The 27,662-nt window shown below is 44.8% G+C and overlaps 1 protein-coding gene across 3 annotated transcripts in view; it reads left to right on the forward strand.

Annotated features, from left to right (window-relative positions):
• The window catches only part of sun2 (Sad1 and UNC84 domain containing 2), a 70,295-nt gene extending 43,081 nt beyond the window's left edge, over window positions 1–27,214 (forward strand). For all 3 annotated transcript variants that reach the window (XM_033013548.1, XM_033013550.1, XM_033013549.1), the window contains exons 9-18: window positions 2,662–2,880; window positions 6,020–6,097; window positions 7,031–7,074; window positions 7,967–8,123; window positions 10,743–10,955; window positions 13,381–13,465; window positions 17,253–17,368; window positions 19,397–19,564; window positions 22,928–23,020; window positions 24,979–27,214. In XM_033013548.1, the coding sequence (XP_032869439.1) occupies window positions 2,662–2,880; window positions 6,020–6,097; window positions 7,031–7,074; window positions 7,967–8,123; window positions 10,743–10,955; window positions 13,381–13,465; window positions 17,253–17,368; window positions 19,397–19,564; window positions 22,928–23,020; window positions 24,979–25,092 (1,287 nt within the window). In that variant the 3' untranslated portion in view covers window positions 25,093–27,214. The remainder of the gene's footprint in view (window positions 1–2,661; window positions 2,881–6,019; window positions 6,098–7,030; window positions 7,075–7,966; window positions 8,124–10,742; window positions 10,956–13,380; window positions 13,466–17,252; window positions 17,369–19,396; window positions 19,565–22,927; window positions 23,021–24,978) is intronic.
• The last annotated feature ends 448 nt before the right edge of the window (window positions 27,215–27,662 follow it).

The following is a 27,662-nucleotide window of genomic DNA, read 5'->3' on the forward strand; positions in this document are numbered from 1 at the left end:
TGCAGACCTGAGCCCTATGCTTCCAGATCAGCAACAAGGACCCAGACTGCTGTCGTCCACGCTCCCAACACCACTGAACCGACCACTGTGCACAACTGCACAGACTTGCGAAACATTAAATGCTGGAGTAACTCAGCAGGTCAGGCAGATTCACCGGAGAAAAGGAATAGGTGACATTTCTGGAAGTTCTCGACCCGAAACGTCATCCATTCTTTCTCTCTGGAGATGCTACTTGACCCGCTGAGTTACTCCAGTTTTTGCGTCTATCTTCAGTTTAAACCAACATCTGCAGTTCCCTCCTATGCATTCTGACAGCTTGCTAGCTGGTTTCTCGACACTAGCCGTGTTGTGCAGCTTTGAGCTAACCACCCGTGTGTGTGGTTTGCACACCCTTCATTAGCTGCACGCTTCTGTGTGGCCAGCTTACCTCCCTCGTGAGAAAAGTCCATGGGACAACTCGTACTTATTTAGATCCAAAGCATTCTCGGGGTAATCTTTGTCATTTGACGGTTACCGCACATGGTATGGATGTCTGCTCCGGTCAGTAGATGTGGAAACAAGGGCGGCACGGTGGCATAGCGGTAGAGTTACTGCCTTACAGTGCTTGCAGCACCGGAGACCCGGGTTCAATCCTGATTACGGGTTCTGTCTGTATGAAGTTTGTACTTTCTCTCTGTGACTGCAAGGGTTTTCTCTGAGATCTTCGGTTTCCTCCCACACTCCCAGACGTGGGGTTCATTTTCCCACACAAGCCATAGGTGACTGGGCAATCTGAACCCAAGCACCAAGTTGAAAGCGGCCGAATGTGTGCATCCCTCGGGACAGCCCCCACACTCCCACGGCCACCCGCTGGGTGGAGCGGAGGTTTGGGACAATGTTCATGCCTTCACAGTGATGTGATGGACGCGGGGGTCTGGACCAATCGCTGACAAGTCTTGCCGCCCGGCAACGTCATGTCCGCTATTGGACGTTTCTGTTTGGTAGTCGGTCCTTTGGCCTGTAGGCGACACCGCCTTTCGGATAGGTGGCGTTTCGACAGAGCAGCCATTCGGTAAGTTTGCTTTTAGGCGACGCAGCTTTTCGGTTCGTTGGCTTTTAGGCGTCCCGCCCTTTTGGTTGGTTTGCATTTAGGCGTCCCATCCTTTCGTTTATTAGGCATTTCGTCTTCGGACTCTTTCGGTTTATTGGCGTTTCGGCCTCGTTTCCATTCAGTTCTTTGGCCTCGACTTCTTTGCTTTGGCTTCTTGTCTGTCGGCACCACGTCCGGGTACCGTGTGGGATAGTGTTAGTGCATGGGGATCGCTGGTCGGTGCGGACACGGTGGGCCAAAGGACCTGTTTCCTTGCTGTATCACTAAAATAAAATGCACACAATCCCCAGGCAGAAAGTGCAGTGAGACTTGCAGCTTTGTGGCTGTAGTTGGGAGGTGTTGGCCACAGCTGCCACCCAGGGACAAGGCAGCGTTTAATTTCACACCCGAGAGGTGTCGCGCGCACACACACACACACACACACACACACACACACACAGACACAGACACAGACACAGACACAGACACAGACACACACACACACACACACACACAGACACAGACACACGCCCGAGGTAGGATTTGACCTTCCTGCAGCCCGTAAGTGTTGTTGCTGGAACGACTTGAACCCAAGCACCGGGGCTGTCACTGGAGAAATGTTGATCAAAGCTTTCCCATGGCCAGTGGGGGAATGGGTGAGCCGAGATGAAAGGCAGAGGAGTGCTGGAAATGTGGGTGGGAGGAGATAGCAGCAGGGGAATAGCATTTCAGCCCACAATGTCAATGTGGAACATAATGCAAAGATGACTAATCTTGCTTGCCTGCACACGATCCATATCCCGCCATTCCCTGCATCTCCATACGACTATCAAATGCCTCTATCGTATCTGCCTCCACCGCGTCTCCTGGCAGAGCGTGTTCCAAGCATCCACCTGGTATAAAAAACCTATCACCTTTTATACTTTATCTCTCTCATCGTAAGCTGTACCCTCTGGTCTTTGACATTTCCACCCTGGGGAGAAAGTAGTTGAGGGGAAAATAGAGGAGAGATGTGAGATAAGTGTAGGAGAAGGGGTGGGCTGCTGGGTGGGTTGGGGGCAGAGTGAATGGGGTGGAGAGTTGGGGGTTGAGATGGGGTTGCAGGATGGAGAGTTTGCCTGTGTTGGCTGCAGTTGGCCTGCATTAGGTTGGAGGTGTCCCCCTCCATGCTGTGGAACGTGGCCTTGACAATAAATGTGTGGTGCACGGTCTCATTGAAGGGCGGCGATGGCTATATTTTGGGTCGGGTTGATATGGACTTTAGTTTAGAGATACAGCGCGGGAACAAGCCTTTTGGTCCACCAGGTCCAGACCGACCAGTGATCCCCGCACACTAACACCATCCCATACACACTAGGGACAATTTTACATTAATACTAAGCCTATTAATCTACAAGCCAGTACATCATTGGAGTGTGGGAGGAAACCGAAGATCTCGGAGAAAACCCATGGAGGTCACGGGGAGAACGTACAAACTTCGTACAAGCAGCACCTATAGTCAGGGTCAAGCATGGGTCTCTGGTGCTGTAAGGCAGCAACTCTACCACTGTGTCACCATACTGCCCAAGCTGACCGTCTTGCTCTGTTCCTAGGCTGGCCTGCAGGTGCGAGTGCACAGAATGGAGAAGGAGCTGGAGCTGCTGACCGCTGACTTCCGGGCTTGGCGGGACCTGGGCGGTGAGCCGTCTGAAACCATACGCCTCCCTCCCCCGCTGACACCAGCCCACATCGAGCAGCTGGGCAAGGTAACCCTTCAGAGACTGGAGGAGCTTCAGAACATGCTGCCCTTCGAGTCACTGGAGAGGGTGCAGGTGAGTGTCAAATGCTGGCAGCTTGGCCTCTTCCCCCACCCCTGCCTGGCAGTGATGTGTAGAGTCTGTCCATAGGGGGGTGAGCAGAGCCTTGATTGATGCAGAAGGAAATCCATCTATTAGTTAACCTGTTGCTTAACCTGCCTGGTAGTCATTGAGAGAGATGACATGGAAACAGGCCCTTTGACCCACTGAGTCCACGCTGACCATCGATCACCCATTTGCACTAATCAAATCCATTTGTTATCTGGCAACTGAATGAGTTTACCACAACTAGAGAGCAGTCCTGAACTACTATATACCTCATTGGTAACCCTCGGACTATCTTTAATTGCACTTTACTACCTTTACCTTGCACTAAATGTTTTACTCATATGTATCTATACACTATAAATACCCCGATTCTAATACTGTAAATACCCCGATATGTGAAAAGAAAGAGATTAGTTAGATATGTGAAAAGAAAGAAGAAAGAGATTAGTTAAAACAAATGTAGGTCCCTTGCAGTCAGAAACAGGTGAGTTGATCATGGGGAACAAGGATATGGCGGACCAATTGAATAACTACTTTGGTTCCATCTTCACTAAGGAAGACATAAATAATCTGCCGGAGATAGCAGGGGACCGCGGGTCAAAGGAGTTGGAGGAATTGAGTGAAATCCAGGTTAGTCGGGAAATGGTGTTGGGTAAATTGAATGGATTAAAGGCCGATAAATCCCCAGGGCCAGATAGGCTGCATCCCAGAGTACTTAAGGAAGTAGCTCCAGAAATAGTGGATGCATTAGTAATAATCTTTCAAAACTCTTTAGATTCTGGAGTAGTTCCTGAGGATTGGCGGGTAGCAAACGTAACCCCACTTTTTAAGAAGGGAGGGAGAGAGAAAACGGGGAATTACAGACCAGTTAGTCTAACATCGGTAGTGGGGAAACTGCTAGAGTCAGTTATTAAAGATGGGATAGCAGCATATTTGGAAAGTGGTGAAATCATTGGACAAAGTCAGCATGGATTTACGAAAGGTAAATCATGTCTGACGAATCTTATAGAATTTTTCTAGGATGTAACTAGTAGCGTGGATAGGGGAGAACCAGTGGATGTGGTGTATCTAGACTTCCAGAAGGCTTTCGACAAGGTCCCACATAAGAGATTAGTATACAAACTTAAAGCACACGGCATTGGGGGTTCAGTATTGATGTGGATAGAGAACTGGCTGGCAAACAGGAAGCAAAGAGTAGGAGTAAACGGGTCCTTTTCACAATGGCGGGCAGTGACTAGTGGGGTACCGCAAGGCTCAGTGCTGGGACCCCAGCTATTTACAATATATATTAATGATCTGGATGAGGGAATTGAAGGCAATATCTCCAAGTTTGCGGATGACACAAAGCTGGAGGGCAGTGTTAGCTGTGAGGAGGATGCTAGGAGACTGCAAGGTGACTTGGATAGGCTGGGTGAGTGGGCAAATGTTTGGCAGATGCAGTATAATGTGGATAAATGTGAGGTTATCCATTTTGGTGGCAAAAACAGGAAAGCAGACTATTATCTAAATGGTGGCCGATTAGGAAAAGGGAGATGCAGCGAGACCTGGGTGTCATGGTACACCAGTCATTGAAAGTAGGCATGCAGGTGCAGCAGGCAGTGAAGAAAGCGAATGGTATGTTAGCTTTCATAGCAAAAGGATTTGAGTATAGGAGCAGGGAGGTTCTACTGCAGTTGTACAGGGTCTTGGTGAGACCACACCTGGAGTATTGCGTACAGTTTTGGTCTCCAAATCTGAGGAAGGACATTATTGCCATAGAGGGAGTGCAGAGAAGGTTCACCAGACTGATTCCTGGGATGTCAGGACTGTCTTATGAAGAAAGACTGGATAGACTTAATAATAATAATAATAATACATTTTATTTTTGGGCGCCTTTCAGACATCTCAAGGACACCTTACAAAGATTAACAGGAATAAAAAACATATAATCAGAATAAAATAAATAATAAAGTCATCACAGAAACGCAAATTAAAAACAGAATTCAGTCCAAAAATCAAAAAATCAAAAACACAATGTGAAGAGAGAGCAGCGGCAGCTAAAGCGCGCCATCTTGGACAAAGACTAACAGGATTACGTACAGAAAATAAATCATCTCCCCACAATGGATACCACTGTGGGGGAAGGCACAATGTCCAGTTCCCAACCCGAAGTTCACCCAAAGTCAGGCTATTGAGGCCACCGCAGTTGCCTCTACGGAGGCCCGATGTTCCTGGCCGTTCTCACCGGGTGGTGTTGCCCCGGCGTCGGGAGAGTCTACTCAGCGGCTGCGCCACCTGAAATGGCGGCTTCCTGACGGGACCGCGGCTTCCGAAGCCGACAAGGCCGCGCCGGTTTGGAGCTCCCAGGCTCCCGATGTTGAAATCGGCTCCGCAGACCCGCAGACCCAGACTTGGTTTATACTCTCTAGAATTTAGGAGATTGAGAGGGGATCTTATAGAAACTTACAAAATTCTTAAGTGGTTGGACAGGCTAGATGCAGGAAGATTGTTCCCGATGTTGGGGAAGTCCAGGACAAGGGGTCACAGCTTAAGGATAAGGGGGAAATCCTTTAAAACCGAGATGAGAAAAACTTTTTTCACACAGAGAGTGGTGAATCTCTGGAACTCTCTGCCACAGAGGGTAGTTGAGGCCAGTTCATTGGCTATATTTAAGAGGGAGTTAGATGTGGCCCTTGTGGCTAAGGGGATCAGAAGGTATGGAGAGAAGGCAGGTACGGGATACTGAGTTGGATGATCAGCCATGATCATATTGAATGGCGGTGCAGGCTCGAAGGGCCGAATGGCCTACTCCTGCACCCAATTTCTATGTTTCTATGTATTGTCTTTCTGCTGACTGGATAGCATGCCACAGAAGCTTTTCACTGTACAGGTGACAATAAACTAAACTGAACTTTATTCTTTCCATATTGTCTTCAATCTCCCCCCCCCCCCCCCCCCCCCCCCCGATTCTCCACTTGCCGACATGGAAGAGGCAATTTACTGCGACCTACGAATCTACACACATTTGGTAATCTCTCTCTGCAAAGGCACTGGCTCTGTGTTGGGCAGAGGTGGGGAGGGTGCGTGCCCCTGGTGAGACTGTAACGCTGCGTGTGTTTGCTTCCAGGCTGACATCGCCGCCATCCAGCAGATGCATGAGGAGCGGACGGAGCCGGCGCTGCGGGCAGTTGATTACAATAACAAGGTGGGTGCGGGGAGAGGGATCTGGTGCTCCGCAGCCTACGGTGGCAGTAAATTCCAGATTCACCACCCTCTGATTAAAGAAATTCTTCCTCATCTCCTTCTCAAAGGAATGTCTTTATTCAGAGGCTAAGGCCTCTGGTCCTAGCATGGCAAGCTTTCCTTCACATTCTGCCTGAAATGGCTGCTTTTAGTCTTTTTTTGTTTTGTTTTAGAGATACAGCGTGGAAAGTCTGCGCCAACCAGCAATCCACACACACTACCACTATCCTGCACACACTATGGACAATTTACAATTTTACTAAGCTATTTAGCCGACAAACCTATACGTCTTGGAGTGTGGGTGGAAGCCAGAACACCTGGAGAAAATTCACGGGGAGAACGTACAAACTCCGTACAGATAGAACCCGGGATCGAACCTGGGCCTCTGGTGCTGTGAGGCAGCAACTCTACCGCTGCACCACCATGCTCCCACTCAGCTGCTCTACCTCTCAGTCAGACCATATATCTCGGCATCATTTAACGCCGTACTCTCGATTCCGTGATATTAAGACCAGTCACCTCGGTGTTGAACTGGCCTCAAGGACTGGTCTCCGTAGCCACTTGGGCAGAGAATTCCCTGCATTTCCCATCCTCTGGGTGTTAAGCTGCTACAGTTCAGTGAAGTTTGCTTTACATTGAATGGTGGATTCTGCGGGCAATTGATGGGAATTTGTGAGAAACTAGTTTCAAGGAAAATTTGTGAAGGACTGGGATTTTCTGAGAGCTGGCATTGATTTGATGGCCTCTGTCATAAGGAAATATGAAGTATGGAAAAGTGACTTTTCTGCATTACATATTTGTAAATTTGACGAGTATGTTGTGAAATAAGTAGCTTCAAGTAGAATTAAAGTCTCCAAACTTGAAAATAAACTTTTTTTTAAATTTCTATTCCTAGATGCTGTTGCAGAAGGTGAAGGAAATGGAATCTGCTGTGGAAAGGTACAGAGCTGTGCTGTGGCAGTTTCTAGACTGCACCAACTGCTCACAACGATAGAGATAAATAATTAATTTAAGGGCCTGTCCCACTTGGCGATTTTTTTTCGGCGATTGCCAGCGTCATATCAGTGTCGCCAAAACATTTCGAAATCCAGCGGCGACAAACAAAATGTTGTAACATTTGAAAAAACACCGCGCGTCATACGTCATCATGCTGCAAATTTTTCGGTGACCTGATACGTCCGTCAATGATGCCGGCAGTCGCTGAAAAACTCGTCAAGTGGGACAGGCCCTTTAGGTGTTGGGTGTTGATGTTGTAGGCCACATTATCTGCAGATGCATCAAGATGCCCCTGGGGTGTGGCACGGCAGCAGGTTTGCCTGTGGCTGAGCTGTGAGCAGTATAACGCTGATGCTGTGTGTTTCCAGCCAGGAGTGGAGTAGCAGCATACCCTTGGGAGGCTGCGTGAAACGGATCAACGTCGTTTTTAGTTTAGAGGTACAGCGTGGAAACAGGCCCTTCAGCCCACAGAGTCCGTGCAGACCAACGATCGCCCTTACACCGGTAGTCAGGATTGAACCCTGACTCTGGTGCTGTAAGCCCGTAGGTCTAATGCTGCACCACCATGCCGCCTCTGCTCCTGCGCTCTGCTGGCTTGCTTTGTCCGGGCCACAGCCAGACATAAAAACTTTATTTTTCCACGAGCAGTAGCTCTACTCAACGGCCAAAAGTCTGTAGCCTCGTTTTAACTCTGGTGCTTTATTTTCACATGTTTAAATGTTTTATTTTTAATTGTCCACTGTATATCATGTTTTTGCAAGCAAAGCACCAAGGCAAGTTCCTTGTATGTATACATACTTGGCTAATAACATTTTATTTATTATTATTATTACAGGTTGACAGATGAACAGAAGCAGCTACTGACTGCACTGGCGCTGCTGGAGGAGCAGCTCAGCCAGACACGGCTGGAGCTGCAGGCTGCACATGCGGCACAGAAGGACATGGACTCTAGCATGCAAGCTCTGGAAAGCAGAGTTAAAAGTATGACTGATGTAAGTTTACCAAAATAGCTTTTTATTTAACTGTGCCAAAACTTAGCACTTCTTCTGCCTTGAAGATGATCAAGAGATTGAGATGAAGAGGAAAGTGCGGAAAGTATCTTGCCCTCTTCCCTCCCCTTCTTTCACACTCAACTCCCACTCACTCCCTCCCTCTCTACTGCGTTTTTTCCTTTCTCTCACTGTCTCTCCTTTCCCCCATCTGCTCCTTTCCCTGTGTTCACGACGTGGTCTCCTCTACACGGAGAAACCAAACTGCCGTTGGGTTTCTACTTTGTGGAGAACCTGTGTTCGCTCCATGGGGCACTCCTGAGCTTCATGTTATCTCAATCTGACTCTTGGATGTGGGAGTGACTGAACAGTCTGCGACTTCCTGCACTGTTGCAATGAGGCTCAAAGCAATCTTGAGGAATGGCATCTCACCTTCCATTTGGGCTCATGGCAGTCCTCTGGGCTTGAACTGAATTCGATAATTTTGGGTACCTTGATTCCTCTGTTGGTATCAGTTGCACATTTGTGATAATTGGGTTGGCTTGTTTTTTAAAATCTCTATCCAAAAGTGGAGGGCATGTCCATGCTGACCTGCCAGTTATGTCTTGTCTGAAAAGCGTCTCCACCTGAAACGTCACCCATTCCTTCTCTCCAGAGATGCAGCCTGTCCCGTTGTCTATCTTCGGTTTAAACCAGCATCTGCCGTTCCTTCCTAGACATGTCTTCTTTGCATTTTGCAACAGCTACGATCTTTTGTCTATTTTTCTTATCACCTAACCGCTCCTATTCACTCCATGACCAGATAGCTTTGTGTGCAGCTTATCCCCATGGTCAACTGGTTTTACACTATCAGAGTCATCCACCCACCTGTGCAGCTTTACAAGTTGCTTTTGTCTTCTCCCCAGTTCTGACAAAGGGTCTTTGACTTGAAACATGAATTCTGTTTCTCTGGCTACAGATGCAGCCTGACCCGAGTGCTCCCAGCATTTTGTTTTTCAGATTTATTCCATCTGCAGTTTTCACCCATTTATTCTAACTTTTTTTCCTATATGACTGCCACCTTTCAGTCCATGTTAGTACACTTCCTCCAATATCTTGTGCTCTATATTTTTTTGCAGCAGCAGCCTCATATGTGGCAAATGCCTTTTGGAGATCTAAATACAGACTACATTTACAAGAGATAGACACAAAAAAACTGGAGTAACTCAGCGGGTCAGACAGCATCTCCGGAGAAAACAAATAGAAAATTCCTTTTCTCCAGATATGCTATCTGAGCCGCTAAATTACTCCAGCTTATTGTGTCTATCTTTGGTTTAAACCAGCATTTGCAGTTCCTTCCTACTACATTTACAGGTTTCCCTTATCAACTCCCTATCACATCCTGTCAAGTTTTGTCACACGTGATTTTTATTAAACCATGTCGGCTACCAAATGATTAGTTATTTCCTTTTGCTGGATGAATTAGAATCATAGTGATACAGTGTGGAAACAGACCCTTCGGCCCAACTCACCCACAGCCGCCAACATGTCCCAGCTACACTAGTCCCACCTGCCTGCGTTTGGTCCATATTCCTCCAAACCTGTCCTCTCCATGTACCTGTCAATTGACCTATAGTTCCCACCTTCTGTTTTACGTGCTGGGAGGCCAGGTGAATCTCGCTCACAGCCTCTTCTGCTGGTTCAGGTGCCCAGTAAATGTGAGTTCTGCTTCCAACAGCCATTCAGGCAGTGAACCCTTGGCCCACTGTACTAATTGCATCAAACCCTTGTGCCAATTGAATTACATTCCCAACTTTGTGTCGGAAAGATGGTTACCTTGTTTACTCTGAATGGGCCAGTAAGAATATCATCATCTTATGCATAGGGAGAAACTGCAGATGCTGCACAGATAGACATCAGCGAGACAGGCAGCATCTCTGGGGGGGAGGAATGGATGACATTTCAGGTCGAGACGTCTGAAAAAGGGTCTCAATCCGAAACATGATCCATTCCTTCTCTCCAGAGATGCTGCCTGTCCCGCTGAGTTACTCCAGCATTTTGTCTTTTTTTCTATAATATTATAACCACTCAAACAATCTACCTGCTGCAGTTCCTGGCGACTCTCTCTTTGCAACCTTTCTTCTCCAGTCCTGCCAATGTTGTAAACCTTTCTTATGCCCCATCAATCCTGTAGGGAGGCAATCAGAATCCACACAATGTTACAGGTATGGCTGTGCTAACATTTTCCACTTCCAAGATGACTGTTCCACTACCTTCAAAGATCCATGAACAAGCTCTCCAAAGATAGACACAAAATGCTGGAGTAACTCAGCGGGACGGACAACATCTCTGGAGCATTAGATACTGCCTGGTCTGCTGAGTAACTCCCGCATTTTGTGTCTATCTTCAGTGTAAACCAACATCTTCATTTCCTTCCTATACAACAAGCTCTCCAAGATCTTTCTATTCCCCACCACGGTTCAGTATCCTTTCAGCTATAATGTATTCACTTGCTTTGTCTCCCTCGCCAAAGTATCAACAATTGTAAAATAATGTGTTTTTTAAGATGACAAAGATACTGCTTTGCATTGATTTCAATGTTTACAAGGGGGAGCACTGACTATCCAGCTCTTGTTTGTTTAGAAGGAGACGGCGTTGCTCCCACTTGTCCACAAGCTGCTCTTTGGTTCATCAGAAGACAGCACAGGGGAACCACTGACAGCACAGCTGGTAAAGCGCAAGGAACTCGAGGCCCTCCTTGCTGGCTTGGAGAAGAAGATCCTTTCAGATGCTTCACTTTATCCTGGTCTGACAATGGAGGCACACACGGCAGCTGTCAGAGCAGGGATTATTAAGGTACAAGCATGCAAGCATCCAGTGCCTCTAACTCTGGAGCAGACTATTGTAGTTCAGAAAAGTAATGTATTCATAATATATAGTTAATGAAATTGGGGCATGTCTTGCTCTACGTTCCATCAATTCAGTACTTTCGCTTGCAATGTGTCAATGAACACCACATCCTTAACAGTGCTCCCATGAAGTGTCTGAGTCCCTCAGTGTCTAGTGGTGGCCAGACCTTCGACCAAGACCACTCCCCCACAGCATCTGCGGTGACTGCACTGAGCTTCAGTGTGTCCCTCACACCACATACACTCGCACCCTGGAATGTGCCAGTCGGCAGCAATTAATTTACCAACATCTTATGCAGGAAGACCTTTTGGGCAGACCACTGGCAGATCAGTGAGTCTTCCACTGAGATAATGATCTTCCAGCAGCAGTTAACATTTATCTTGTTGTGCGTCCCTGTGAACAGCTCATAGATCACTGATGCACAACTGCTCAGGTTGAACCATGACGAGCTCCTGTATTCTTCTTCTGACCTTCCTGTCAAAAACACCCAGTGCATTCTTATAGAATTTTTCGCGGATGTAACAAGTAGAGTGGATAAGGGAGAACCAGTGGATGTGTTATATCTGGACTTTCAGAAGGCTTTCGACAAGGTCCCACATAAGAGATTAGTATGCAAACTTAAAGCACACGGCATTGGGGGTTCAGTATTGATGTGGAAAGAGAACTGGCTGGCAGACAGGAAGCAAAGAGTAGGAGTAAATAGGTCCTTTTCAGAATGGCAGGCAGTGACTAGTGGGGTACCGCAAGGCTCAGTGCTGGGACCCCAGCTATTTACAATATATATTAATGATTTGGACGAGGGAATTGAATGCAACATCTCCAAGTTTGCGGATGACATGAAGCTGGGGGGCAGTGTTAGCTGTGAGGAGGATGCTAGGAGGCTACAAGGTGACTTGGATAGGTTGGGTGAGTGGGCAAATGCATGGCAGATGCAGTATAATGTGGATAAATGTGAGGTTATCCACTTTGGTGGCAAGAACAGGAAAGTAGCCTATTATCTGAATGGTGGCCGATTAGGAAAAGGGGAGATGCAACGAGACCTGGGTGTCATGGTTCACCAGTCATTGAAAGTAGGCATGCAGGTGCAGCAGCCAGTGAAGAAAGCGAATGGTATGTTAGCATTCATAGCAAATGGATTTTAGTATAGGAGCAGGGAGGTTCTACTGCAGTTATACAGGGCCTTGGTGAGACCACACCTGGAGTATTGCGTACAGTTTTGGTCTCCTAATCTGAGGAAAGACATTCTTGCCATAGAGGGAGTACAGAGAAGGTTCACCAGACTGATTCCTGGGATTGCAGGACTTTCATATGAAGAAAGACTGGATAGACTCGGCTTGTACTCACTAGAATTTAGAAGATTATAGAAACTTACAAAATTCTTAAGGGGTTGGACAGGCTAGATGCAGGAAGATTGTTCCCGATGTTGGGGAAGTCCAGAACAAGGGGTCACAGTTTGAGGATAAGGGGAAAGTCTTTTAGGACCGAGATGAGAGGGAAAAAAATTCACACAGAGAGTGGTGAATCTGTGGAATTCTCTGCCACAGAGGGTGGTTGAGGCCAGTTCGTTGGCTATATTTAAGAGGGAGTTAGATGTGGCCCTTGTGGCTAAAGGGATCAGGGGGTATGGAGAAGGCAGGTACAGGATACTGAGTTGGATGATCAGCCATGATCATATTGAATGGCGGTGCAGGCTTGAAGGGCCGAATGGCCTACTCGTGCACCTATTTTCTATGTTTTTATGTCTATGTCTATAAGGAGGTGAATGTTGTCCACACCACAACCATCTCAATGGCAGCATGCAGTGGGGTGCTTTTCTGACCGAGCAGGCAGGGTCTGACTGGGAGGGCTCCTCACACTACTGTTGGCGAGTTCCTCTGTCTGCTTGGGGAACCATCTGATGGGATCCATCGAGTTCTTCTCCCACAGTGCCTGTAGCTCGTTCCACGTTGATCACTTGTGGTCAAAGGTAGTTTTCTTCAGGAACCTTTCTGTGAAGGACAGGTAGTAAGGCAATGTTAAACTGAATAGAACATTGCATAAATCTACACCAGCCAACATGTCCCAGCTACACACGTCCCACCTGCCTGCGTTTGCCCCATATCCCTCCAAACCTCTCCTATCCATGTCAATGTACTTTAATAATTATTTACCTGATCACATAATCCTGCTGCCTTCTATGCAGTATACTTAGGCTCTCCATTGCTCACTTTTATTACACCTTGCTAATTCCAGATTATGGGAATGGATAAGAGGGTACATTTTGTGGGAACTGTTGAAGGGGGCATTGCTGTCTGGTTTCTGTATGTGTGTGGGCTCTGCACTCTACTGCCCCCTTCTTATCCCAGATTATTGTTATTTTTTCCTTTGGTAGGAAGTGAAAAGCATTGTGGAGCAAGCCTTGAAACTGTACAGCGCTGACAGGGTTGGATTGGTGGATTATGCACTGGAATCTGCTGGTAAGTATCAGACAAAAGCCCGGGCCAAGTAAAACTCTGAATGTAACAGACTGAAAGGGTGTTGTGTGGGCTGGCACTTTAGTCATGTTTGACTTGCTCCTGTGGAATGGGGTGCTCTTTCACACTGGGCAATATGTCCTGAATAGGCAAGTACAGATCTATGTTCACAGTACAGGTTTCCCCAGAGCTGCTGAGGTTCACACTGCTGAATGTTAATTTAACTTGTAACTGCTTGAAGTTGCGCCAGCCACAACTCATTTAAAGGCCGAGCCATTGGTGGGATGGCCTTGCCCTGGGGTACCATCGGCTATCTTCATTCTGTTCATCGCTCCATCATCCTTGCAAACACATTGGTTAATCTCTTGTGCACTCTCTCCGAAGCTTCATGCCTTTCTGAGGGCAAGGCAGCCAGGACTGGATGCACTACTCTAGCTGTGGCCAAGCCTGTGTTTGTAAAACACAGTTTCCCCCCATCACTTCTTTGCTCTTGTACCCTGAAGTATTTATAAAGTACAGGAGTTTTTAAACATCCTAAACTTCCTTCTTTCAGTAAACTAGGCACATATATCACCCACGTGTGTAAGAAGGATGTGAAGGTTTGATGAAGGGTCTCGACCCGAAACGTCACCCATTCCAGAGACACTGTTGTTTCTTCACTCCTTTTAGAATTGTGCCCTCTAGTTTACATTGTCTCCCAAAATGAAATATTTCACATTTGAATTACAGATGTAACCAGCCTGTTCAAACCCTATTCTGTATTTGCCTCCAATTCTATTAATATCCCCAGTTCACAGTATCATCTGCAAATCTGGAACTCCAAGTCATTTAATGCGTATGAAGAAAAGATGGGTCTTATTTTACAACTCACAATTAATTAATTAATTAATTGATTTATTTATTTATTCCGAACAAGTAAAGACATTAACGACATTAATATTAACAAAATCGAAATTATCAAACAATTGGACATTACAATCAATATTTACAAAGCAATGAGAAGAACAAAATCAAAGTTCCAATGTCCAACTCTGTGTCTGTACAAGCTCGAAAAGGAGTGAGAAGAATAACTTATTAAATCTCACCCCTTTTCCCCAACACTTCTACCATATTTAAAAATCAATTCATTACTAATAATAATACTACCCTAGGCAATTTCCCATAATACCTACAGACATATATATACATACAACTATTATGTACATACAAACTTCATAACTGAAGTACCCAAACATAAGTAAACAATAGTAAAGCAATAGATAAACACTAACCCCCACTTGTCAACCATCCCCTCCATCCCTGTACCCCTTGAGAATTATTTTTTTATATATCATTTTAAAATGATTCATGTTTGTGCATTGCTTCAATTTATTCCACACTCCTACTCCACAAACCGAAATACAAAAGGTTTTTCTAGTCGTACGGACTTTTTGTTTCTTAAAGTTAAATATTCCTCTTAAATTGTAACCCCCCACACGCTCGTTAAATAATTTTTGAATGTTTCCAGGTAAATTTTTATTTTTGGCCCTAAACATTATCTGAGCTGTTTTGAATGTAACCAAATCTTCTAATTTTAATAATTTTGACTCTAAAAATAATGGATTCGTATGACCCAGATACTTAGCATTATGGATAATACGGATTGCTCTTTTTTGCATCATGGTTAATGAGTGTATCGAATTTTTATAGTTATTACCCCAGACTTCTGCACAATAATTTAAGTAGGGTAAAATCAATGAACAATAAAGAATACGGAGTGATTTGTAATCCAGAGCTTGCTTGGCTTTGTATAATACAGAGATACCTTTTGACAATTTTAATTTTACATGTTTAATATGTGATTTCCAGCTTATTTTATCGTCAATTATAACCCCAAGAAATTTATTTTCATGCACTCTTTCAACTTCCACCCCATTTATCTTTATACTTACTAGTGTATTTATTCTACAATTACCAAATAACATTATTTTAGTTTTACTCAGATTTAATGACATTTTATTCCTGTCAAACCATATTTTCAATTTACCCATTTCTTTTATTATTTTATCCAATAGCTGTTTTAAATTTTCCCCAGAACAAAAAATATTTGTATCATCTGCAAACAAAACCAGCCTCAAGACATTGGACACATTACAAATATAATTTATGTACATGATAAATAATTAACTCTCTGGCCAATTTTACAACTTGCAATTAACCTACAAACCTGTACATCTTTCGCGTGTGGGAGGAAACCAGAGCACCCGGAGAATGTACAGACAGCACCCGTAGTCAGGATCAAACCCAAGTCTCTGGTGCTGTCAGGCAGGAGGTCTACCGATCCGTCACTGCTGCCCTGATTTAATTGCTCCCCTCTTCTGTTGGTTAGCCAGTTTTATTCCTTGAAGCAAAGTTTAAGTTGCAGAGAAAGTGAGAACAAAATAGATAGACTGGAGACCAGGAGACATTTGAGATGAATGTCGATACTAGCTGGATCGGTGGAGATGCAACTAGTGGCAGACGAATGAAATCTTAAACACCTGTAGAAGTGCAAGAAAAGAAGACAAGCTCATGGTTTGAAAGGTGGATAGAAGCTTGGTTCTTCTCAATCTAACATTGGACTTAATTGGAATTGTGTAGAAAGCTGAAGATCTACTTTAGGTTTCAGCCATCTGCAGAATCACCAGGATGTTGCCTGGATTAGACAGAATGCTAGAATAGAATATTAGCTATAAGGGGAGGTTGGACAAACGGAATGTTTTTGCTGGAGCGTCAGAGGCTGAGACGAGACCTGATAGAAGTATATAAAATTATGAGAGATATATAGATGGAGTAGGCAGTCTTTTCCCCAGGGTGGAAATGTCAAATACGCGAGGGCATAGAGTTAAGGTGAGAGGGGGGGATGTTTAAAGGAGATGTGTGAGGCAAGTTTTTCTTGCACAGCTGTAGGTGTGTTGTCAGCGGAGGTGGTGGAAGCAGATACAATAGTAATATTTAAAAGGCATTTGGACAGATACATGTACAGACAGGGAGTAGAGGGATGCAGACTATGTCCAGTCAGATGGATGAGTTAGGCTGACATCATGGTCGGTGCAGACACAGTGGGACAAAAGGGCCTCTTCATGCGATGTAAATAGATGTTCCACAATATATGAGAAATATATGTTCTACAATATAAATTGTCCTTTCTGGTTAGTCTCTAAACTAGGTCAGATGTAATGCTATATGGCTTTATATTATTGAGAAAAAGAACCTATCCAGACAGCAGTCATTTGTTGCACATGTTCCCAGCTAACTGCCCACAAATAACAATATTTATATACCTTGGTCAGCTGGTCGAAGTTTTGCTTCCATTTTATGTTACAGAAAACTTTCTCATTGTACTTTTTTTGCAAAAATAGCTCCTTGTTTATTATAGTTGTATTGAATGGAAAAATGATGAGAGCAAGTAAATGGTTGAGATTTGGGAGGGTACTTATCCAACCACTGCCACCTGGTGGCCATTCAGCTGTATTTAAAGTTTCAGCTGGATTCTGTGCTCCAACCTGTTGGACATTGTATGAAAATTAGCTTTTAAGTTTACTTAAACAATTGCGATTGTAACATTAAATTATTTCTGCATTTGTGCTGGATGTGTTGAGTTCTTGGACAAATTGGAAAGTTCTTCTTAGTGGTCAGCACTCAAGCAAAAACTTTCCAATCCCTCTGCCAGAGTTTTGCAGTTCTCTGCAAACCTGCATATTTCTTGAAGGATTCATGATTAACTTTGTCCATTCAGTGATATGATAATGATGATTTTTTCTCTTGTTAGGTGGCAGTGTGATCCACACGCGCTGCTCAGAGACGTTAGAGACCAAGACTGCTCTTCTTAGTCTGTTTGGCTTTCCACTGTGGTACCAATCTCACTCACCCAGAGCTGTCATTCAGGTATATAATCCTTGTACTGCTGCTCCCTTTGGTCTTGAAAGCAGTGACCTTCGAATACTCTCCTAGAGGCAGCAAGGTACAGGGACGCTATAGGTCCACAACTTCAAGATTTGCTGTTGGGGGCACCACAACTAGTGTGTGTCTTCTGCGTTCCCCAGGTTTATGTGAAACATACTCTGTCTGCATAACAGTTCTTCCCTGTCAGAAGAATGTAAGGTATTGATATATATGTCAAAAAAAATCATGCATTGGCCCACCATGCGTGCTTGTTCAGTACCACAGTTGTGGGATATGGAATAGAAACATGGAAATTATGAACAGGAGTAAGCAATGTGGGCCTTCAAGCCCACTCAACCCCTCAGTATGATCATGGCTGATCATCCAAATTGAGTCCCCAGTTGGGGGACTCCCCATACCTCTTGGTCCCTCGAGCTACAAGAACAATATTTAATTCATGAGTATATTCAACGATCTGATTTCAATTGCATTTCATGATAGAGAATTCCTCTGGTTCACCACTCTGGATGAAGCGATTTCTCCCCCTCTGAGTTCTACATGACCTCACCTGATCCTCGCACTGTGATCCTGGTCCTGAAACTCCCCAGCATCAGGAACATCTTACCTCGAATCTTTCCAGTCCTGTAGAACTTCAAAATGTTGTAGGTTTCTATAACATTATAATTCCTTCCAAACTCCAGTGAATATTGACCAGATTGCTCTTCATATGTCAGCCCTGTCATCCCTACAGTTAATCTGTTACACTTTTGATGTGTTCCCTCCACATCAAAAATATCCTTCCTTAAGGAAAAGTGGGCTCCTTCCATCTGCTTTAACCAAACTACAAGGCTTTATGCTTCCCATTCCTCTCACCTGGATGTAGATTGCCAGTGTGTTTGTCAAATCTTCAATTGAGTTCAGATTTTTAAAATCCACTTATGGAGTCATATAGCACAGAAACAGGCCCTTTGTGCCCAACACGTCCACGTCAACCATCAACTAATCCCATTTGCCAGCATTTGCCTGTAGCTTACAGAGGTGCCTAAGTCCAGAGGGTTGAGGTTTTAAAGCAAAGAAAGTCCTGCTGGTTCAGGTACTTGTCCTGATACTTTGTAAATGGTGTGAGAGTATCTGTCTTGGGGGCAGTGTGTCAAAAATGTCTCAGTAACTCCTGTTTTCTGCATTAACTTAATAATTGTTACACCATGAACCAAAAGCAGCAATGGGCTCAGCTGGAAAATTGTAGCAGGGTTGAGGTAAATTTCTCATCGTGCAGGGTTGAGGTAAATTGACAGAAAACATTGAGGGGTCGAGTGCAGATTCCTGCCATAGTAACCCCCATCCCAACAACCCATCCCTGTTCTCAAAATAACCCTTGACACCCGTTCTAAACAAGAATTTGTGTGTCTCTGCCTTAAAAATATCCACTGACTTGGCCTCCACAACCCTCTGTGGCAATGAAGTTCCTCCTCACCTCCTTTCTAAAAGCGCACCCTTTAAATCTGAGGCTATGACCACTGGTCCTAGACTCTCCCACCAGTGGAAACATCCTTTCCACATCCACTCTATGCCTTTCATTATTCTGTAAGTATCCTCACGTGGATCGTGTCTAAAAATCCAAATCTTTGCTGTCCCTTTAGGAAGAATTAGTGTTTTGTTGAAAGGAAGGGGGATAATTGTGGGTAGAGAATTGTGGGCGGCACAGTGGTAGAGTTGTTGCATTACAGCGCTTGTAGCGCCAGAGACCCCGGTTCGATCCCAACTATGGGTGCTGTCTGTACGGAGTTTGTACGTTCTCCCTGTGACCTGTGTGAGTTTTCTCCTAGATCTTCGGTTTCCTCCCACTCTCTAAAGATGTACAGATTTGTAGGTTAATTGGCTTGGTAAATATTTTAAAAAATTGTCCCGAGTGTGTGTAAGATAATGTTAATATGCGGGCATGCGTGGGCTGAAGGGCCTTTTTCTCCGCTGTATCTCTAAACTAAACTGAGAATCTTTCCTAATTTTTTTTGTTCTTGTTCTCTCTTGCAGCCGGAGGTTCATCCTGGGAACTGTTGGGCATTTAAAGGCTCCCAAGGCTTTGTTGTCATCGAGCTTGCTGTCCAGATCAGGCCTACTACCTTTACCCTAGAGCACATTCCAAGATCAATTTCTCTGCATGAATCAATTAGAAGTGCCCCTCAAGACTTCTCTGTTTATGTGAGTGAAACGTATAGAATATGAGTGTATGTTTGGGAACCATGGTGCTTGTCTGGAGCATGCTGCTGAACATGGCAAGGCTTTCTTGGACAGTGGATTCCGTGTTCAGGGTCCCGAGTGGTCTCACAATCCACGTCAATAGCATTAATAAGTTCTGTTAAAAATGAGCAAATTCCATTTCACAGTCCAGAACAATAATCCCTCAAATAGAAGGCCCTATATTAGGAAGATTATATTAATCTTCAATCTTTCATGCTGCACAAGTTGCTCATACTGGTGTTTGAACTGTGATTCTGGGTTTTCACTGTCTTCACTGGGTTTTGTCACTTTATTGCACAATCCTCAACACTGCGAACCACAAAAGCATCATACAGTGATTAAGCAACTTTACAACCAATGGATGAGATTAAAGTTAACACTACCCTACACCTACTGTAATTATGCTCTCTACAGTTTACCTCCTTAGTCTAGTTCAATAAAAACACTGAGTCAAGCACTGGGTCAACTAATTCTATTCTCACCCACACAAACAAACTTCCTATACAATACCTAACCACACCGCGGGTCCGATCCTTGTCTTTACTTGTCCAAGCCCTCCAGCCTCGTGCGAGCAGACACCTCCAGCAAGTCAGCACGGTTCCAAGTGCTCTCCCAGAAGATCGGCTCTAATCCATGTGGTGTCCCCCTCTTTTATAGGGCATCGGACCCGTGGCGCGAAATTATATTGGGAGGGAGAGTCAGCCCCTACAAGCCAATCACAAATATCGATCATATTATACAATTATTGACAGATCCCTAACCCAATCACAAGGTACCCTATTACAGTGTTTCCACAGAAGCTTCTAGTTGGAAGACAGTTAATCAAAGTATAGAAACATTTCTCCAGGTACAGGTGCACAACCTTTTATCCGAAAGCCTTGGGACCAGACACTTCTCGGATTTCGGGATTTTTCGGTTTTCCGAACGGAAGGTTTATAGCGTAGATTTTAACATGTGACTCAGTGGTAGAGTGCTCGGCTCGTGGCCGTGAGTTTGCGCCTCGATCCCGGCAGTTACCCGGTCAGGGCCGGCTTTAGCCGATAGGACCTATTTCTCCCAATTGGGCCCTGCGCCTAATGGGGCCCCGCGCTAGAGTAATCAAATCAATTGGAGCAAAGATCTTATAGCGCGCAAGATGGTCCACTCCTGCGAAATACAATGAACTGATGCGTAGTCCGCACCGGAGCGTACCCTCCGTCATTTCAGTAACCCCGACCCGACTTCAGTTATGCCTCTCGCAGCGTTGCGGGGGAACAGTTTAGGTGTTGTTAAATGTTTTAAATGTTTTTTATCACTTCCTTTTTAAACGGCACATGCCTTGTACTTTTTAAACGGCACATACTGCAGATGCTGATTAAACCGAAGACAGACATAAAAGACTGGAGTAAATCAGCGGATCAGGCTGCATCTCTGATGAGGAATACGTGATAATAGGAGGAAATAGGTGATATTTCGGGTCGACTTTTTCAATAGCTGCCATGAGGGGAGAAGCGCCGGCACCAAGAGCGAGCTAAAGCGTGGACAGACGGACGAAAGCAACGTTCATAGAGCGGCGTTGGTAGACATTTCGGGTCGAGACCCTTCTTCAGACTGATAGTCAAGAAAAAGGGAAACGGGAGATATCGGCATATCTTCCATTCACTTGTCCTTAGTACCGTCCATAGCTCTTGCTCCTCTTTCCCCTGAGTCAGTCAAGAGAGGGGTCTCGACCCGAAATGTCACCTACAAAGATCTTTGATCTATTCCGACCTATGATCGTTGCTATTGTCCGTTCTGTCCGCGCGTTCGCTCGCTCTTAGTGCCGGCGTTTCTCCCCTCAGACTCCGCCAAACAAACACACACACACACACACACAGCATGTCCGGCAGATCGCTGCGGGCCGAGAGAGAGTAGAGAGGTAGAGGGGGAAGAAAGAGGTAGATGGGGAGTGGGGTGTGAGGGGGAATGGAGAAGATGGAGGTGCCCTCACGCTCCCGGGGCAACTCTCCCGTCCCTCTAGTTGCCGTGCTTCACGCACACAGCCCCGGCTCCCGCCCTCCCCCCTCTCTCCAGGAAGACGCGGTGAACAATACACGGAGGGCCGGGCCGGGGGTTGCAGCAACGTTTACAAACCTCGGACTCAGCTCGCGCCCGGACCCAAACAAACACACACACACACACAGCATGTCCGGCAGATCCTTCCTCGCTCTTTTCCCTTCTCTCCCCTCCCTTTGCCGAAACCCTTCCTCAGACTGAAAGGGGGGACTGATAGCGCAGTCTGAGGAAGGGTTTCGGCCTGAAGCGTTACCTATTTCCTTCGCTCCATAGATGCTGCTGCACCCGCGGAGTTTCTCCAGCATTTTTGTGAATCCCTAGACCTAGTTCAGTGAGCTTCCACCGAGGGTCACCCGGAGAGGTGACCGCGGAACCTCTCCGGGCGACCCTCGGTGGACGCTCACTGTACTAGGTCTAGGGATTCCTACTCTCCCGGGCAATATACCCTCCCTTTTTTCCAGGACCGAAAATGTCCGATTTTCGGAGCTTTTCGGTTTCCGGAATTTCGGATAAAAGGTTGTGCACCTGTAGTATAAATAATTTGAACAAGGCTTCACACTTTAACCAATCACAAGATAACAGCACAAACACTCAGCAACATAAATTAACAATACTTTACAACACCCCATCCTATGACCAATCCTAATCATGCATTTGCAAACCTGCTCAGCTCTTCTGCAAAACCCTCATACAATACGAAGGACATCTGGATCTCACCTTATCCTCAACTTCCTCCCAGGGTCCAGACATCGTGGAGCCGTGACTCTTAGCTATGCAACTTTCATATAAAGAGGACAAGCAGGCTTTGCAAATACATAGATTCTCCATTTTGTGACATTTTATTTGGCCAATATTATCAATACTAGGAACAATTTTTATGCCGTGCTTTCCTGAGTGGGGGTGAACAATTCTTCACTGGTATTCTCTAAGGATTGAGGATGACTTGCTTCCACTATAGTTCTGTGGGTATAGAGGTGCCTGATGAGGCCCCTGTGGTGGGACCCTGTGGTGATTCTACCACAGATGAGAGTTGATGCTACGCATATAACCATAAGCATGCAGGACATTGTTTAATTCTGTTTGATTGTGTACAGATGAGGTGATGACATTTTCCCAATTGACTTTTAGGGAAATACTAGTTCTGTTTGAAATGAAATGACTTTATATATTCAACCAAGCTTTCTTCCAGGCAAGGATGAAAGTCCTGCTATCACCAGCTTGTATAATTGTTGGGGTGACTGGAGAGTAATTTTCTGTGTGCAAAGCTTGCTAATTTCTACTTGTTCACAGGGCTTGGATGATGAAAATCAAGCCGAAGGGGTCCTTTTGGGACAGTACACGTATAACGTGGAAGGGGATTCAATCCAGATGTTTGAAGTGCAGGTATGGAAGTACATAAAGGATCATTGATTCTTTGCTGGAACAATCCGATAACCTTGGCCTTTTCCTTCCAACTTTTATTTTCCTTTGCCTCAAATATTTATCTATCTTTTTACAAAAATATGCTTTGTTGTAGTAACTGTTAACCAAAATCTGGCATGTGCCAATATTTGACAGTTAGCTCACTGGTGTTTGAACTGTGATTCTGAGTTTTGGTGCTGACTTCACCCATGTTTTAGCTTAGCTCAGAGATACAGTGCTGAAACAGGCCCTTAGTCCGCACCAACCAGCGATCCCCGCTCACTCACACTATCAATAGACAATAGGTGCAGGAGTACGCCATACGGCCCTTCAAGCCAGCACCGCCATTCAATGTGATCATGGCTGATCATCCACAATCATTACCCCGTTCCTGCCTTCTCCCCATATCCCCTGACTCCGCTATCTTCAAGAGCCCTATCTAGCTCTCTCTTGAAAGTTTCCAGAGAACCGGCCTCTGAGGCAGAGAATTCCACAGCCTCACAAAACACAAAAGAGGGACAATTTACATTTATACCAAGCCAATTAACCTACAAACCTGTATTTGGAAACCAGCCATGGGGAAACCAGCCAGTTGGTCCAGCCATGGGGATTTATCATCTTTAGTTACTTTTTTGTTTTACTAATGCTAATTTCCCCGAGCTCCTTCATTCTGGATGTATTGTTCTCCACAATTTATTTCTACCTTCACAATGCAACACTGGTTGGAACCTAAGGTAGGCCCTGTACTGGCCTCTTGATCCCCAAGATCAAACCCCAATCATTCTTGTTCCTGTGCCACTGATCAGCTAAGACAGGCCCTAATGGAGGCCCTATTGTAGATTCATGTCCAACCCCCTTTCCCCAATCTTGCTTGTAGCTGATCCCTTCTCAACTGAACAGATTTGCAGCCCCCTTCAGTAATGCTCATGGGTCTTGGCTGTAAGATCTGACCCAAAGGATCAGATGGACTGTCAGTAAGTTCTCTCACATGTGTCTTTCCCTGAAGATTAAATATGTTTGGATAGTATGTCAGGAGTTTGTGATTTGCAAATAGCACAATGTGTAAGAAGGAAAAGCTGATGCTGCAGATGCTTTATACCGAAGTTGAACATAAAATGCAGGAGTAACTCAGTGGGACAGGCAGCATCTTTGGAGAGAAGGAATGGGAGGTGTTTCGGGTCGAGACCCTTCTTTAGACTCGTATTATCCACTGGAACAAATATGACAAGTTGAAAATTAAAAATTGCAAATCTGCAGGTGATGGAGGACTGAAACACAATGCTAGAAATACTCGGGTCAGACAGCAGGTGTGCAGAGATACTTTTTTTTGTTGACCTTTCATGCAATCTGGTCAAGGATAAACATGTTTTCTGGTGCAAAGATAGGGAAACCAAGGAGTGCTGGATCAGTGACTGATCTACTTGAAGCATCTACAAGTTTCAAACTTGTTAAACCAATCCAGATTACAGATTGTAGAAACAAGAACCTGCAGATACTGGTTTACCAAGGAAAGATGCAAAATGCTGGAGTAACTAATCGGGTCAGGCAGGTCCAGGAATGCTGCCTGACCCACTGAGTTACTCCAGAATAGAAGTTTATCTTTCATGGCCACTTTATTCAGTTTGTCAGTTGCCGCAAAGCAAGCCTGTGTAAGTAAGCATGTTCTCTCCCCATCCACGATGCTACATGGAGTAAAGCTGTTGCTCCTAGTATTTCCTGCTGTAATTTGAGTTCCATGTTCTTCTTATACCTCTGTAAAACATCTACCTTTCCCATGATAAAATGCTTGTTATCAATGCTGTATGTAATTGAATAGAATGTCCTGAAATCCATGATCAGCAGGATGTTTTAAGTCTGGTTTGTAGCTAATCCATCTTCTCTCCTGCCTGCAGTACTTTCATACTGAAGCAGATTCCCTGATCTGTTTTTTTACTTTGTAGAATAAAGATGCTGCAGCATACAAAGTAATTGAACTGCGGGTGAATAGCAATTGGGGTCATCCTGAATACACTTGCATCTACCGGTTCCGTGTCCACGGAGAACCAGCGATGTGATTCTGGAAGTCGGCTACCCCGTGCTCTACAACCCGACCAACCTCTACCCCGCGCTCTACAGCCCTACCTTACAAACTTTGCCAAGTTTTTACTTTCTCTACATCCGAAGCTTCAGAGCCGGCAACAGTTCTAACTAGCTCTACCGCCCAAACTCTGCTCTGCTGTGCTCCTTGTTGCAAACAAAAGAAGACCATTTGTCAGGAAACAAATTCAAAGGTATTTAGAACTGGAAAGTATTGAAGAGAAACTCTCAGTTTCAAGACTGCATACATCATCAGCCATAAGTAATTTGGACAAGAATAATAGGAATTGGATAGTTTTGTTTCTTATCAAAGTACACCCTTCAGATTCAGTGTCCACCTGTTCATCCCTGTGGGAAAAAAATAAGCTCTCGTTTTCATGATGGATCTCATGACACATTGATTTTAAACAATTTGTACTGGACATTCAAAATTCCATTATATTGGTTGAAAGTTGATCTCCCGCAACAATGTCGACCGCAACAATGAAATACAAGAACACACTAGCAAACAATGTCACCTTTTTTTAAGGTGCATCTGGGCTTTTCCTCTTGTACATAACCATTAATTCCAGCTTGGTATAGAGTTTGCAAATGGTCGAACATTTGTAATGGTTATCATACACCCGACTGAAATTCCAATACCACCCAACCACATTTCAATACAAGACAGATCAATGCAGGCATTGCATCTATCAAGAATTAACTGTTGTGCTGCTCAACTATCCATTTGGACTGTTGTTAAATGGGTTCTATTTTAACTAAAAGTATTAATTTTCCTGCACCTAGTCTTTGACATGAATTGCTCCCACCTCAGATCCCCAGCAAGAATATTATGCAAGTGTGGCAGTACAGCACACAAAGGCCTGTTGGCCTGCTGTGGAATATAGAAGAATTCCAGAAAATTCAGGTATCTTTGTAAGAATAATAATTCCCACCAGTCAGATGGCCTGGGTAAGTCCAGATCACTTACTGTCTGGAAATCCACGTTACTTTTTTGTCTCTTATGTACATGGGTAGAGAACAAAGCTGATATGTTATTACCAATTGCTACATGCTTTGACAGTATCTTGACTGGATGGGTGTCTTCCTGAGTCACCTGCATTTATGGTTGCTTTCCAAGAGGAGGCTGTGACAAATTACAAATATTTATTGAATTTTATTTTAAGTTGTCCAATCTTTTTGATTTATGTGTTTAATAGGATGTTGCAAGCTTTGCGTGTACTGCCAATTTCTAATTGCTTATTCAGTTGCTTAAGTGTAGCACTGCTGCTATCTGTGTTTGTAGGTTCCTGGTCCCATACTACAACTGTAACCCTGCTCTGCTCAGTGTAATGAGCAGCAAGTTTTCTGCAAAATCTGCATTCATTTCTTAGCATCAGCAGTGTTAAGTTTCTGTTAAACTTATCGATAGTTCAGTCACTAAACAAGCCAGAATGACAAGCCCTCTGCTGCAGTTTGAATTTGTGAATATGCATTAATCCCCAAATTCATATTCCTATGCATTTGTAAAAGGTTTATTGATGCTCGGCTCACCCACTCAAGATTAATAGTCAGTCCATATCTTTGGCAACTAATGAATTTCCTCAATTATCTAGTCGAGTGTTGAATGTACGGGTGTTAGAAAAAAAAGCACAGTTTCAAAGGATAAACAAAATTTCAAAGAATTTTCTGACATTTTTTAATTAAGGGTCAATGTCTATTATTTTGAAACTAAGACAAAATCCAAGCAATGGTGAAGCTACTGGGTTTATATTAATTAAAAATATAACAGATTCTGAAAAGAGATCTCTCCAACCATTGTTTGGCCTCTATGTGACTCCAGGTCCATGGCAATGTTGCATACAGTTTAGCTGTTTGATATTGCCTACACACTTGTATCAAATTGTGAAAGTGATCCAAAAATATAGCTCATCACCATCTCAATGACAAATGGCTTTAGGCTATAAATGCGAACAATGTCAAGACTCCCACATGTGGATTGATATATTTAATTGAAGTGAATTATTCTTGCTGCACTGAAGTTGCACAACATCATTCAATCAATCAATCAAGTTTTATTCGTCACTTACACATAAGTGCAAGTGAAATGAATTTGCCAGCAGCGGTACAATAAAAAAAAGAACACACAATACACAATAAAAGTTTACACAGACATTCACCACTGTGGTGGAAGGCACAAAATTTGGCCAGTTCTCCTACATTTTCCCCCGTGGTCGGGACCTCCACTCTCCGCAGTCGCCACTGCGGGCGTCCAGATGTTCAGACAAGGTGAGTCCAAGTAAGTCCTGAATCAGTGCCTCCCCACCGGAGACCGCGGCTTCAAGATGGTGTAGGCCGCAGGCCGGCGGTCGAAGATTTAAAGTCCCCGCCGCGCCTCAGTCAGAAGCACCGCAGAGTGCAGGGCCACAGGGCCAGCAGTGAGAGCTCCTCTCCAGGGATCCCTGGCGAGGGATCCTGCTCCGGATGGTAAATCCCCGCCGCATCCGCGGTAGAAGCTGGTCACGGGCCGGCGGTCGGAGCTCTTCTCCCGGGTCCCCAACGAGGGATC

This window comes from Amblyraja radiata, chromosome 38 (assembly GCF_010909765.2).
Source record: "Amblyraja radiata isolate CabotCenter1 chromosome 38, sAmbRad1.1.pri, whole genome shotgun sequence".
In the NCBI taxonomy this organism is placed as follows: domain Eukaryota; kingdom Metazoa; phylum Chordata; class Chondrichthyes; order Rajiformes; family Rajidae; genus Amblyraja; species Amblyraja radiata.